Source organism: Schistocerca gregaria, chromosome 1, assembly GCF_023897955.1.
Source record: "Schistocerca gregaria isolate iqSchGreg1 chromosome 1, iqSchGreg1.2, whole genome shotgun sequence".
Classification (NCBI taxonomy): domain Eukaryota; kingdom Metazoa; phylum Arthropoda; class Insecta; order Orthoptera; family Acrididae; genus Schistocerca; species Schistocerca gregaria.
The window spans coordinates 301927100-301943683 of NC_064920.1; the positions used below are offsets into that span (position 1 = coordinate 301927100).

The window sequence follows — 16584 nt, forward strand, 5'->3', positions numbered from 1 at the left end:
TAAGTATTATTGTCTCACAGCTATTAAACCAGTAAATAAGATGAAATCCACTCCCTCACTTTAAGTCCCCCTAAGGTAAGTCTTTCCACTCCCAGGATTGGAATGACTCCTTACTCTCTCCCTTAAAACCCACATCCTTTCGTATCTCTCTCTCTCTCTCTCTCTCTCTCTCTCTCTCTCTCTCTCTCTCTCTCTCTCTCTCCTCCCCTCTTTCCTGATGAAGCAACCATGGGTTGCAAAAGCTTGAAACTTGTGTGTTTGTTTGTGTGTTTTTTATTGTGTCTATCTACCAGCACTTTTTCGTTTGGTAAGTCACAGCATCTCTTTTAATATATTTTTCCCATGTGGAATGGTTCTTTGAGACGTCCCCAGTGGTGCAATTGACTTTTTGAGACTGATGAGACATGGTTCTTTCCTCATGAACTGTCCTATATTCTTGCTTGTTTTAGGTGGCCTTTCTATTGTGGAAGTGCTATTTCTAGAAAAAAAAACTTACTCACTTTGAACTCACAAAGGAAATTTCCCTTCTAAGGAATAGAAAAAAGGGAAAAAAAGACATTGGTAATCATTGCTGCTATAACTGCCGCATCCTCAAAAATGTCAAGACTGATTGTTACCAATTGATCTAATGTATTTCTGTCTGGAGGCAGCTACCAAACTCTTTCTTCTAGGTTGTTTTCAGAAAAAAACATTTAGCATTATTTTGCAAACCAACCATTACGTTAGTATGATTGTGGACATACGTACTAGCGAGCTGAACTTGTCTTTAAAGTTTTGAGTCACATCTAGCAAGGAAGTCAAATGATATATAGGACGACACATCTACAAATTTATGCCCCCCTCTTCATACTGAGCTTTGCCGAGATGATCTCAAAAGCTGGTTCAATTTCTACCTCAGTTGATTTGTGTTTCATGTCTAGTGCTATAAATACACCACCTCCATTTCCCATTAGCCTATCCTTTTGACATAGTTAGATTCAGCCCAAAAATCTCGCAGCAGTCAATTTTGGGTTTTAGTTAGCTTTCTGAACCTAATATTACATGAGCTCTGCTCCTTTTTAGGAGTGCATCAAGCTCCAGGATATTGTTGCAAATGCTTCAGTAGTTGATCACTAGGATGTCAATAGTCTCATCTTTGGGTACATTTCTTTTGAGTCTTATACTAACATTTTGTTCTCCTTCAGCTACGTGAATCTAGAGTGGATGGAGACTAGTGCTGTATCTGGGAAATGTGAACAACAAAGACAAGAGGCATGAATGGAAAAACAAATTTTAATCTCTCAACTGAAGTTCACACAATATCTTAATACAAATATTGTCAGATGGAATTGTACAATGAGTCCCTATCAGAATCATACAACACTGTCCCTTCTAGGTTGTATATGTCCATAGTTAGAAGCAGTAAGTCCAAACACTTTGCGAGACTGCAGCCTGACTTCACACTGCCATCTGTAACAGGCATGTGCTTCTAACTAGCCCACGGTGGCGTGGCGTGGTGGGTTGACCCGTAGTTGATACTTTGCTATTTTTCATATATACACTGACTGGCGTTGCTGCAGTTACTGCGGAAGTGGTTTAGGGATGGTCGCACCTGTTAAGTGGCAGTGGTGCCACCACCTATTGGCTGTGAGCTGAATGCCATCTAATTCCTGGCTGTGAAATGCTGTGTGTGCCACAGTGCAGTCATCGATGATACTGCAAGTAGCCTAATCTCGAGGATTATAGTGTCAAACTGAACACATAGTAATCAATTAAGGTAGCCATCTCGGATGATGTAGATAATGTGCTTGTCCCATTTCGGGGACCCTTCAGTTCTAAGCTGCAGCCTAGCATATTGAAGAACCATCGAAGTCTCTGATAAAAGCTTTATTAGACTCAGGGGGCATAATATTGCAAAAAGCAAGCTGTTCATAAATAATCTGTTACAGTTTGAGAAAAACTAGAATACTAGAGGGAGGAATAATCTTTATTACCAATTATTAATTCTTTCTGTGGCTCAGAAAGAAGTTCAGTATGCAATAAGTAAATTTTGTGATCATTCGCCCAAAGGTATAAAATTTCTGGCAGTTACAACTAATTAATGAGTTCTGAGAATGGTGCTGCACGCTTTGAGCTTTATTGACATTCTATAAACAAGTCTGGACTTCCCAACCTCCTCTCCCAGTCACTGGAACAATGTAAGTATGAACTTAAAAGTTCAGCTGACAGGCATCATTTGATCCAATGTGTGCCACAATCAGCAGATAGATGCACCCTGTTCCACCACTGGCTACCAGACCTACAATTTGTAGAATACGGCCGTGAGGCATCTGCATCTACATCTTCATGTACATTCTGCAAACCACCATGAGGTGCATGGCAGAGGGTACATCCTATTGTACTACTTATTAGGGTTTCTTGCTGCTCCATTCACATATGGTACTTGGGAGGAATGATTCTCTGACTGCTTCTGTGCATGCAGTGATTATTCTAATCTTATTCTCACAACCGCTGTGTGAGTGATACATAGGGGGTTGTAGTATACCCCTAGAGTAACCATTTAAAGCCAGTTCATGAAACTTTGATAATAGTCATTCTTGATATAGTTCATGCTCGTCTGCCATTTCAGTATCTCTGTGGCACTTTCCCATGGATTTAACAAATCTGTGAACATTCATGCTGAACTTCTCTGTGTGTATTCAATATCTCCTGTTAGTCCTATCTAGTACAGGTCCCACACACTTTAGCAATATTCTAATATTGGTCACACGAGTGATTTGTAAGCAATCTCTTTTGTAGATTGACGGCACATGCCCACTATTCTACCTATAAACCAAAGTCTACCACCTGCTTTACCCAAGACTGAACGTATGTGATTTTTCCATTTCATACCTCTACAAAGTGTTACACCTAGGTATTTGGATGAGTTTACCAATTCCAGCAGTGACTCATTGATATTATAGTAATAGGAAACTACATTTTTACATACATGCAGGCACACTGATTGCATAAGTTGATCCTTTTATACTCTGCTTCCATTCTCCCTTAAGGCTACAATTATTTGCTCTGTGTTTGAAATGCTGATCATTAATAGACCTTTTGTGCTTGCTTTCCCATGACACAGGGCACATAAGGGTTTTCAGCAGGTTAAGTGTGTCACACAATGCTTAAAAATGCCCTGAGGCATGTGTTCAGTGTTATTTTCTTATGAAAAGGTTCCAGCAAGTTTCCCTTAAATGTACAGTAACAAAATGTGAATATTTACAAACTCAAAAGAAAGTTTAAAGCATTCCTGATTAGCTGTGACTTTGACTAAGTATCTAGACTCAGTGATTGAAAATTCCTGTTAACCACAAGTGAGTCAAAATTTTACTGTGGACAAATTTGAATTGGCATACGTGTAGATAACTGTTATTCTCTGAGCAATGTCGTTCAGTTGTGCACATTTTAAGCTAACAACATTATATCAACAGCTGTTGTTTAATAAAATTGAGGAATAAGAAACTTACTTTATAAGTAGCAGCTTTTCAGCTAATATTACTTTACTAAATGTAACCTGTTTTAGTTCAAGTATTATGTAGTAGTGCAGTGGTATGTGATTTTAAGCATTCCTAGTGTACAATCATTGTGAAAGATTTTCAGATCTGGTGTGATATTTCAGCAAGTTGACTTGTTGCTGTCTTCAAGTAGTACTGGTGTGTAATTTGTCATACATTGGGCACTGTATCATATACTACACTTCCTCCCTCTTGTTTTTGAGCTCAGGTCCATGGGACCCATGGGAGACTCCACTGTCGAGATGGAAAGGAAAGTGCACTGCCAGGACATGAACTGCAGTCCTCAGTCTCTGTTCCACTGCCACAGCAGTTGAGATGCGTTAGTTATGGAGGTAGGGCATATGAGTGTTGTGATGTAAACTCTTTGGTTGATGTGAATGGATTTTCCCAAAGACTGTTGTTGCACCTTGAGCACAGTAAAGGCTGGGTCACAGGCATTACTTACTTGGAAGCCAGTCTCTCTCTCTTTCATCACTTCCTGTACCAAATCCTCATAGATTCCTTTAAAACACAATCCCAAAATGTTGTGGTCTGTTTTAACAACTTGATATCATTATAATTCATGCTATATCCACTGAAGAGTCAGTGCTCTGACACAACTGACTTTGTTGATTGTTCTTTATCTATGTGATGCTGGTGCACTGCATATATTTCCTCTGTTGTCCTGATACTCTGACCTGTATACATTTTCTGCACTGGCACTGGCAGCAGTAGGTTTTTGGAGACCTATGTCATCCTTAACAGAACTCCAGGGAATTTTCTTCAGCAGCAGACAAAATATGCACATGATATTGTACTTGTGGAGTATTCAACCTATTGTTATGGCTGTGTTACTGATGTAAGCTAAGGGATAAACATTACAAAAGGTTTTTTTTTCTTCCCGTGCAAGCTGTTGCAGAGGCACTTTCAGTTTTATGCTGTGTTTGATCTGATGGTGGTTGTAACAATTCTGGAAAACTGTCTGCAGATGCTGCAACTCCACTGCTAAATCATCTTGGTCAGAGATTTCACAAGCCCTGTACACTAGAATACTGAGGAGACTTTCTCGTCATAAAGGGGCATGACAGCTGTAACTATGTAAACATAAATCATTGTGTGTTAGTTTACACTAAATGCTATGTCCTAGTGTGGCATCTGAATGTTGCTTGACTATCATGTCTGATAGCAGAGGTTGGTTGGTTTTTCTTCATTTTCTGTCATGAACCTGATGTTATGGTGCAGCAAGTTCAAACATTGCACAAGCTCTTGTAGATGTGGCCAGATCGCAAACATATCATCCATGTGCCATGGTAGGTGTGAGCAGATCACAAGCATATCATTCATGTACCACAAAGTATGAACATCTCAAGGCTAAGCTAATACTAGAAGAACATTTCATGATGCAATATTATCATTACATGGAATGGGACTAAATTTCACACTGATGGCCAATCTTATCAATGTGTTGAAACAGGTTGCCGTCCCTCTTCCATCAGATGCAGTGGGCAAAAAGTTTTATGAAACATGTTGTACACGCACAGAGGCTATTCTCCCCAAGGCCAAACATCTCCAAGAAGGAGAGGAAATTCACTTAAACAAGTAAATTCTACAGTCCTTTTACTACTTCAAGTATAAAAGAAAAAACTATATGATCTCTTCGAAGATGATGCCTATTGATTGTAGAAGTAGATCCAGCAAACCACATGAACAGGAACTCAATGAAAATTCTCCAGAAAACGTTCCAAGAAAAAATGGCTAAAAGGCTTCATCCAGTATTGGCTCTTTGTGAACCAACCTAAAGTCCATAAAGACGGGGCTCCAATCCCTCCCATTCTAAGCAAAACCACTGTACCTACATATAAGCTAGAAAAGCATCTGACAATGGTGCTCAACTCCTTTGTTGTCAAATGTCGGCACCACATATGGAATTTAGTGCATTTTGTGCAGCAGCTTCAGGGCTTTCGAATAGCCCAAGGAAACAACATGGTGAGCATTGATATGGTCTTTCTCTTTACTAGGGCATCTGTAAGATACTCTCTCTGTCTCATATGAGCGAAAGTTGTGTCATCAGTGACAAAACTCTTTGAATTCCTTCTCACTTCAACTCATTATCTGTTTCATGCAAATACCTATACATGCAGACCAATGGAGTGGCAATGGGGTACCCACTGTCATCAGTGGTAGCCAACATGTTCATGGGGGCATTTGAAGAAGAAGCCTGAGTCAGCAGTCTGGTCACCCTCATGCTTTTTCCAGCACATGGACAAGACATTCATGATCAAGCCACAAGAATGACAGCTTCTACAAGACTTTGTGCAGCATCTGGATTCACATTCTCATAACATCAGGTTTATTATAGAATTTGAAGAAAACAGCAACCTCTGTTCTTGGACTTGCTAGTCAAGTTGAGATTGGATTATAAACTAGGACATGGCATTTATGTAAACTAATGCACACAGGTTTATATTCGCATGGTTACAGCTGTCTTGCCCCTTCATAACAAGAGGCCGTCCACAACACTAGTGCACAAGGCTCACATAATTGCTGACCAAGAGAGGTTAGCAATGGAGCTACAGCAGTTGAAGACATTTTTGCAGGAGAGTGGTTACAGTCACCATCAGATCAAATGTGGCATAAAACTGAAGCAGACTTGGCTACAGCATGCAAAAGAAGAAGAGAAACCTGTTGCAACAGTTTGTATCCCTCACATTAGAAATGTATTGATGACAATTCACAAAATACTTCAGAAACATAATGTGAGATATATGAGTCTGTTAAAAATGACGTGTATGTCCTAAAACCAGCAGTACACCACTACCCTTGCCAGTATGAGGATCTATATGTAGGTCAGATCATCCAGACAATGGAGGAAAGATGCACAGAGTGCAAGTGTCACACAGATAAGAAATAATAACAAAGTCAGTTGTAGCAGAACACTCACTCTCCTATGGACATAGCATGAATTATAATGGTATCAAGTTGTTAAAACAGGCAGACATATTTTGGGGTTATGTTTCAAAAGAATCTGTAGTCATCCAGCTACACGATGAGCTGATAATAATAATAAAGGCCGTGGTTTCCACCTCTGTAATGCCTGGGCTCCACTGTTGAGTATGCTTCAAGTGCAACAATAGCCTGCAGAGGAAATTCAACCATTCGCACCAACTGAAGAGTGTAGATCGCACCGTGTAGACATGTGTCCCCTGCGTCAACAATATCCCAATTCCAGCAGTGGCAGCACAGAGACTGAGCACCAGAACTCGTGTCTCAGTAGCGCCATTCCTCCTGTATCTTGCAAGAGTTCGACTGTGAGGGACAGGAAGTATATAAGACAGCACCAGTGCAAGACATATCAGTCACTAGGACTGCCAGAAAATGCCAACAAGACAGCTTGCCGAAATATCACATCCTTGGACAATGACTCCTTGCTGAATACCGGAAAACATATCCAGATTAGTGCAGTGATACATTATTATCAATACAGTGGACAGATGTATTTATGTTGACCTATTATGCATCCCTGAAAACTGAGCTTCATGCTAGGACTTAGAAAACACAATGCATGAATAAGTGAAAACCATTTGTCGTATCCTTTGTATTATTTATCTTGTGTTTTAAGCCAATTTTTATTTACTTCAGTACAAATACTTTTACAGATTTTTATGTCACCTATCTTCCTTTTTACCTGAAAAGAAATTCTGAGATTTTAAAAACTTTTGGATGTGTCATTTCTGCCCACATTTTTGTAGCTAGTTAGGAGACACTTCACTTTCACAAAATTTAGTTTCATTATATACACCTACGACTGTAAAATTGTTTTTTAAACTTAATAATACACAGAATAAATAAATTGCCATAGGTTATAAATTTATGACTGCATTTGCATCAAACAACTGTTAGAAAATATTCTGTTTTGTTATACCTATTTTGGCTGTACTCTTGAAGGCAGAAGTCTATTGATGCCAACATCTACTTGTGATGCAATACAAATATCAGAATTTTTAGCTCTTGGGTAATTTGTAATATCCTTTTATATAAAAATTTTACTGTACAATTCTTAATTTTGAAGGTCTCACTGGAGAAAGTCAGCAAAACTTGCAAGAGGAAACATCAGAAAACTACTTGAGTGTTCCGGAAGTATTAGCGCCAAGTTCACTTTCAAAGCTCTGCCGTATTGTAATTCGTAGACATTACTGTCTGTCACGGCTGAAGAAATATAATTTACCTAATGTCATAAATGATTTCCTGAATTATGTGTTCTAATGTTGGGCCCTCTTACGAAAATATCATTTATATGATGTGAAAAAAACTCATTATGATAGTGTATTATGTTACACAAAATATGCTCCATATTGTGATAGTGAAAACTGGTGTTCAAAATCTTAGACAGTGTATCATTACAGTTACCTTAATGCTATATTTCCATACTTCTTTTATGCAGATTTGAAAATAGGACTTCTTATAATCATGAGATATGACAAGTTGTATAGCAACACTATTTTATTGTATGAAATAAATATCTGTATATCCTTTATATCACCATCATAAGGTTACAAAAATTCATAAATTATTATATATTATATCATATCATGTCATGTCACGTCTTATAAATATGGCAATGACGTGGCATGATATATAAGAGAGTTATTAACTGAAACCAGTAGTGATAATATAGGACTTATAGACAACTCCCTAACATGCATTTTATGAAATACATAGCAGCTGTTGGCAGTCACCTTCAAAAAGTGTTTAACTATTTTGTTACTAAAAAAGTTACTCTTAACCCTGAAATTTTAATTCAGCGAGTATATTTAATCAAAAATAATCTTAAACTACATATTTTGTGCATATATCTGTTTTGAATCATCAAGTTATTAAATGAAAAGTTAAGAGGCTAATAGTTCTTTTCATATGGCAGAGGAAGATTCTGTGAACTGCTAACATTATGTGAAATGATCGGCACAATTAAAAAAAATAAATAGAAAAAAAGATTGTGGTGTATTTATTTTTCTGTGTCCAAAGCAATAATTTTTCTCACTTTGCAAGAATACTATTGTCAGTATAGGCATAGCTACATACCAGCTGTCTAAACTGTGTGATTTATTTAACCCAATATGTTTTGGAACAATTTTATTGTAAAAGACAAGTTATTATGTCACATTATCACACACACACACACACACACACACACACACACACACACACACATGTAATGGAACTCTGTCTATGCTTCCATGTAGTATTACACACCACGAAATGAGTAAGTCATCAAGCACAGTCAAAAGTAGTAAACAGCTAGCAAACGTGTGTAGTCAAACACAAGACTGTATGTGTAATAATGAAAATATTGATAATAATGGGATCATGTCATCCTGAAACATGTTGGTCAAATAAATCACATGTTTTGGACAACTGGTGCATGATAATCTCTGTAATGATAGCACTATACAGTTTTATGGTGACTTCGCAGTAGATAATACTAGGTATATTGAGTGACTGCAGGCAGGTCGGTGACAATCTACATAAACAGATTTTGACCAATTTTCAATCTAAAAATGGCTTAGGCTACTTGTACAAAAGTGTGTCTGCAGCATGTGAATTATTAACTTTCAGTTTTAATTTGCTTTTTCTCTATTAGTAGATCATATTTTAAACTGATTGTGCATCCATACTATTAAACAGCTCCTTCAGTATATTTTTCATAATTAAATAAAGCACATTAAAACTTGTACACAGTGCCCCAGACTTATGGTAGCAATGTAATCAGATGAGAAATATCTGTAATGAGTCATAAGTCTCAATAGCATTTGTTTTAGCATTCTTTGAATGTCTATCTGAAATAAGTATTTGCTTATGTGAACTTGAAAAGAGGGAAATTTGGATCAGTATAACATTTGATCAAATATCATACAGTTACAAGACAAGACTTCTCTATGACAGTTTTCAAATGGATGAAGGAAAGTCAGTGGCAGAGAAATAACATCAAACTAAAGGATTGTTAACATGTTTTTTGTTCATGGTGTATATAAAGTATACAATATACGTAAGAGGAAATATTTCTTCAATGCTAGAATACAGTCAAGAAATCAAGTTTAACATGGTAAGGTAATTAAAATTTCTATACTGTAGGAGACTTCATGGGAGTCAGTACTCTCTAAGATGACTCTGGCAAACAGAGACTAAAGAAAAAATCAAACATTGGGAAGTCCAGGATGAAATATAAACAAAAAATTGCTACTCACCATGTAGAGAAAGCAGTGAGTCACAGACAGACACAATGAAAATACTGCTAAACTTTTAGCCTTTGAACAAAAGAGTCATCCTTCAGAAGCAGAAAACACACACATACAAATACACACATCTGTCTATATGGCTGCTGAGACCCAACTGCAACTTTGCCTGTGAATGTATCCGACCTGAGCAGCAATGCAGAGTGGGTGGTGGAGGTAAGGAAGAGATATGGCATCAGGATGGGGAGGGATAGGAGGGTAGAAGTGAGGGAAGATGACAGCTGCTGTGGGAGTGACCTGGGACATGGGATGCTAGGTACAGAGTCGGGAGGTTCTGCTGGGGGAGGAGAGAGAAGAGACATAGAAAAGGGGAAAAGACTAGTAGGGGCTATAACGGAAGAGAAAACATGCATAGTGCTGGCGTGCGAGCTGGGAAAGGAGTGGAGAGCAGGGACTAGTGAAGGTTGAGACAAGAGAGGTTACAAGAACGAAGGTTATGTTGTAGGAAGAGTTCCCACCTGTACAGTTCAGAAAAGCTGATGTAGTTAGGAAGGTTCCAGATGGTGCAGGCTGTAAAGCAATCACTGAAGTGAAGCACATCTTGCTGGACAGCATTTTCAGAGACTGGTGGTCCAGCTGTCTCTTGGCCATAGTTTGGCAGTGGACATTCATACAAACACACAGCTTATTTGTCATGCCCACATAGAAAGCTGCATAGTGACTTAAAAGCTTGCTGGAGGTACACATTCCTGGGAAGTACCTTTAAAATCAATTATTTCATGGAAAGATGTACACCAAAATGTTATAGAAACGAACTGGTATTTTCAATAGGATGAAGAGGAGCATACTCTACCAAACATTCATATTAGTAAAGGATACTGTAATACAAATTTAAGTTTCTAAGTAGTAGTTTTTGGTCTTACCATTACTCTCCCTTCAATTTGTTTTCTTTAACTATACATGTCACACAGTTACTTGAAACTGAATACCAAGTACATGCGACACTGATGTTACTAGATGGTTTATTGATGCTCTGTCACAAGTCAGAATGTCATAACACATGTGCATGTCTTCACAACTGAGTGAGCAATAATATCAGTTTCTATAAATATTTATATGATTAAATCATTGTTGTGAGTTGGTACTCCTTTTCTGTAAGTGATGTGGAGAAAGTGCTGATGCTACAGTCAAATTAAGAGCCAGAAGTCTTGAACATTCCTGATGGTCCAGTAATATTCATCAAAAATGAAATGGGATAAAAAGTCTTGATGAAATTTTGTTATTGGTAAAGTACTTACAACATGAGTCCTTGATGATGTGAGTTTGTGCTGCATGAACAAATTTCTGCAACACACATTGCATAAGAAAAGTTGAAGCTTTTTCTCCATTTCCAAGTGTCTTACCAATAAAAAAGGTGAAGAAGATCCTCTAGTGAAAGCAGTCCCCACATTTGTATTCATTTAAGCTGATGACACTCAGCAACTTGAAACCGTATCCTCATAAATATTATATAGGCTTATGAATAAGTACCTCCGGGGTTTCACAAGATTACTGCTTGAAAACTACGATACATATACAGGAAACACACACATATTAGTGGATGGAGCATCTCTCCAAGTTTTTAACTTACATTACAGGTTCTCAATATGGACACTGTTTGTGACACTGCAAATGGTTCAAATGGCTCTGAGCACTATGGCCTTAACTTGTGAGGTCATCAGTCCCCTAGAACTTAGAACTACTTAAACCTAACTAACCTAAGGACATTACACACATCCATGCCCGAGGCAGGATTTGAACCTGTGACCATAGCGGTCGTGCAGTTCCAGACTGTAGCGCCCAGAACCGCTCGGCCACCCCCCGCTGGCGACACTGTAAACATCAGTACATATGTGCAATTGCCTGGGGAGACTTGACAATAGTCTGCTATGGAAGTATTCTCATTAGATTGCCTACTTGCAGGGAAGAACTAATTAAATGTGACAGTACAGGGTGGATGATTTGTCTGCATGTTTTGATATGCCTGGTCACAAGTGAAATTGCGCCATGGTACATAGTACAAATTGAAAGTTGGAAAGATGCTGTATCTACTGATATGTGTCATTTGTGTGTTCATCTTTCAGTTTCCATGGATTATCTCCTGAAATCTCTTAGATACTTATAAATAGCCCTGCATTTATCAACATATATAAGGAAGGGAGTGTCTTCTTTCAGCTCTGAGATTAAAAATCAACTAGTTCCAAGCTATACGCAAGTGAAAACAGTAATAAACCCTTATGTAGTAACAAAGTAATATATATATAAGAAACCAATCTAAGTAACAAAAATGTAGCCTTATTCATAAACCTCTGATCAGTAATGGAAATAAACCTTTCGTGACTCCACACGTAACAAGGAAAAAGAATCATACAGTAGGCGCAGCATAAGCAATACACAGAACAACTGATGTGAGCAGCACAAACTGAAAGAACGTAGTGAGAGTGAGTTAGCACTGCTCTGCATATATATATATATATATATATATATATATATATATATATATATATATATATATATATATATATAGTTACAAGTCATCAGTAGATGGTGTGACAGAGACGTTGCCATGTGCACGCTTCCTACAGGCAGTTTCTAGTGGCTGGTGTGCGCTGATGCAGTTGGCAGTTTACACTCAGCACACTCACATGCACCAGCAGCAGGATGCAGCACACCTCTCCCTTCTCAAACAGGATGCCCAACTGATGGAGGAGACACCAGCAGCCCAATGAGAGACACATCCATCAGATTCCAGTGCCGACGGCAGGGGCAGGACGATGTACTGGGTGGGCACCAGAGCATAAGGCCAGAACACAAGGAGACAGGGGCACGCCTGAGGTGATGGACCTGCACGGCACCCAATGACAGCGCCAGTGTGTAGTGGTCCATTATCATATCTGCATCATCATTAGCAGGCAGGTCACAGTGCAGTGGAGACAGGGCTGGACCCACCCGCGACAATGCCGGAAGGGGTGATGGCGAGAAGGTGGTGGAGGCGGCCCATTCAGAACAGCAGCCTGCAGCAATAGACCCAAAGCCAGAGGTGGAAACTAGAACCCCAGGATGCCACTTATGAAGGAGGCAACTAATGGGTTGGGGTTGCCACCACAATAGGTAATGATGGGCTCAAGGCAGAGAGCAATGGGGCAGTCTGTGGCAATGGCGGCTGTAACCTCACTCTGATAGCTTCCAGTGACAAGCAGGGGCACAACTGATCAAAGTGGTGCACCTACAGCCCTTTGGCCCTAAGGATGTCACAAAGACAGCATGGCGGACAATGACGGGCAGTATCCACTTGGGTTGGTGATCAAACACCCTCTGGCCCACACCAGTAATCCTGCCAGTTGTGAAGCAACACAGCTGGGCTCTCCTGCCCATAGGTGTGAATGGCATAATTCAGTGAAGAACCCACAACAAACTTTTTCACTTGGGACTCGGACATATGCACTAGTTGTTCCATCTTGACATTTGAGAGAAGAATGGCGAACCCATAATATTATGAATGCCATGGCAGGAACAAAACAATTGAAAGGTGTGAGAAATGAACTGGGGCCCATTATTGGAAGCTTTCATACAAGGCAATCCCTCAATAGAAAAAAAAATTTCAAACGTGTATGAATTGCGACCTCAGCTGAAATTGAACACACTGTAGGATGAAAGGAAACTGGGAAAATGCGTTCACAACCAAAAGTCAATAGGACTTCTAGAAGGTACGCGCAAAGTCTATATGAATTCTTTCCCTTGGGCTGGCATGGAGCCGGCCAGTGTGACAGAGACACCCTGGGACCTGCTGTTGTGGGGCACACTACTCACAAGCTGCAACAAAATGGGCAATTTCGCCAGAAATCCCGAGCCAAAAAAAAAATAGTGTCTTCTAGCTAACAGTTTACTGCATATCTCCCCAATGGCCCAGGTGGAGAAGACGTAGAACCTTGCAGTATAATGTGGCAGGAATGACTTCTCTGGGAGAGAGATCTTCTGTAGACAACACCAAAAGACCATCGAAAACAGAGAGGCGATACCATAATGGAAAATAATTGTGCAGTGTGTCTAACCTTGACCTGGTGGTTTTGGTCAGCCCTGTTGAACAAACCGAACCACCTGCCAGACAAGCACGTCAGTGTCAATGGCGTAAGCTTGTATCTGGAAAACCCTCAACTGTAGCCTGCATTTCAGTATCAAGATGGAAGCAAAGCAATTCTTCGAGATCAAAGTCAGGATCAGAACTCAAACAAAGGCAGGACAAGGCGTCTGCACTGGAATGTATAGACATAGGTCAAAAATGGATTTCGTAGTTGTAGTGAGACAAGAAAGGAGTCCAGTGTCGTAGGTGACGTGCTGCCTTGTCAGGTACAGAAGTGTGAGGATTAAACAAGGAAGTCAAACATTTATGGCCAGTAATAAAGTGACACTTGGACCGCACAAAAAAAAACCTGAAATTTCTGGAAAGCATAGACTGTGCAAGAGCCTCTTTTTCCATCTGAGAATATCACTGCTGGGCTGGAGTAAGAGATTTAGTGGCTAAAGCAACAGGTTGTTCAGAGCTGTCAGCATATCAGTATTCTAGGACCATGCTGCACCATACTATGAGGTGTAAGTTGCCAAGACTATGTGCTGGTCTGGAAAGAACACAGCTAATCAAGGGGCCGAGAGTAGTTTGGATTTCAACAATTGAAAAGCACATTCATAATCCAGGCCTCAGCAGAAAGGTACATTCTTGTGAAACAAGGTATGCAAAAGGTGGACCAATGTGGCCAGCCTGGTAGGAATTTATGGTATTATTCTACCTTCCCTAGGAAAGCCTGAAGCTCCTTCATGGGCAAGGGATGAGACAGATGCAATAGTGGAGATGTGGTCTGGCAGAGGGCAAAATCCATGCCATGAGGCCATGAACCCCCCTAATGATCAATAGAAGGTTGAAAAAACAGATTCTGCGAGGTCATACCATAAGCCTGCAGACTGTAAGACAGAAAACAAGGTGCACAAATTTTTCAAGTGATCAGTTGCGGAGGAGCCCATGACAACAATAGCATACAGTATCCTAGGAGAGGCATAGTCAATTGCTCTAAAAATCATAGGAAAATAGCAGGGGCCCTAACAGCATCAAAAGGATGGTAGAGACCAAAAGAAGTATTCAAAACCAGAGCTATTTAGATTCTTCATCCACAGGAACCTGCAGATACACTTCAAACAAATCAGTTTTAGAGAAGTACTGGCCATCCAATAGTTTTGCAAACAGTTCCTCCTGGCATGAGAGAGGATATGTATCCATGATCAACTGTATGTTGACACTAGCTAGTACTGAAGTCACTACAGAGGCAAAGTTTCCCTGATGGCTTCCAAACTACAGCCAGTGAAGATGACCACTCACTAGCCATAACAGGTTGCATCACCCCTAGAGACTGAAGTCTGTCCAGATCTGCTTTCATTTAATCTTTCAGGGCGACAGGAATAGGGCACACACAGCAAAAATGGGGCCAAACCATGGATTTTGAAAACATATGAGCAAAAAAAATCATAGCACACCCTATACCTTTCGAAAACAAGTCTAAAAACTCCTCACACGGTGTTTCCAATTGATAAAATCGTACCTAATCAGACACAAGGTGAACTGCGCCAATGATAGAGAATCCAAATGCCTGAAACGCATTCATTCTGAACAAGTTCTCGACACCGTCATCTTCAACCATCAAAAATGTAATGGAATGAACCACTGACTTATCAGAGGCAGATGCCAGAAATTGCTCTGTCAGTGGAATGTTTTGTTTGTTATAATGGACCAGCTTCCACGTGATTGGTGTCAACCATGGCAAGCCTAAACTCACATAGGTTTGAGAATTCAATAATGTCACTGCAGCACCTGTGTCATCTTGTTTCTGGAATACTTGGCAGAAAACAGATAACTCGATAAACAACTTGGGAGAACCTTTGCCAAATGGTGCATGGCGGTGATGTAGCCTTTCTTCTGGCAAGCATTACAAGTAGCGTAGCATTTATGGCACCCTGAAAGTACATGCTGGATAAAACAGGAAGAACAAGAAGGAAACAGAGAATGTTGATGCTGGCTCTGTGGTAATCGTGGGCACTTGGGTCGGCCTTGGTTTGCTCGGTGCTGGGCTCGCATGTTTACTGCCCCCCACTGCTGCTTCCTCGTGCAAGCTAACTACCATCATAGTGGGCACATTGTGTGACACTACTGCCACATCATTCCATGCTTCAATTTGGTCACCTGATGCCAAAGATACTTCAAAAGATTATGCTATTAGCAAAACTTCTGAAAAACTTTTCACAGAGTAAAACTTCCTGACGCACTTCCTTGTCTGGAGCTAAACAGATAAGTGCATTCTGCATCATAGAATATGCATAAGACTGATTGTGGGCATCAGTAATGGCTAAGGGCATGAAGTTCAGCTGCCCAGGCCCTGTGTGACTGGTTTGGTTTCTTGCAGCATCTGTTGAATTCAAATTGTGCCACTATGACATGCATTCATTTGCAACAGTAGCTGGATAATAAACTGCACATGTGATCAAAAGTAAGAGCTGCCAATTCTTGTGTAGGTCGAAGCTGACACAGTAATTGATACACCTTAGGTGAAATGAATGGTAGAGCACTTGCCCATGAGAGGCAAAGGTCCCGAGATCGAGTCTCGGTCCGGCTCACAGTTGTAATCTTTCAGGAAGTTTCATTACAGTGCACACTCCGCTGCAGAGTGAAAGCCTCATTCTGGAAACATCCCCTGGCTGTGGCTAAAGGAGTGCTAGTTCTGCAAGGTTTGCAGGAGAGCTTCTGTAAAGTTTGGAAG

The 16584-nt window shown here is 40.0% G+C and overlaps 1 protein-coding gene across 3 annotated transcripts in view; it reads left to right on the plus strand.

Moving 5' to 3' along the window:
• LOC126342147 (ankyrin-1-like) overlaps positions 1-8049 on the plus strand; it is a 279165-nt gene extending 271116 nt beyond the window's left edge. For all 3 annotated transcript variants that reach the window (XM_050001830.1, XM_050001829.1, XM_050001831.1), the window contains one exon: positions 7585-8049. In XM_050001830.1, coding sequence (XP_049857787.1) covers positions 7585-7778 — 194 coding nt within the window. In that variant the 3' untranslated portion in view covers positions 7779-8049. The remainder of the gene's footprint in view (positions 1-7584) is intronic.
• Positions 8050-16584: the final 8535 nt, after the last annotated feature.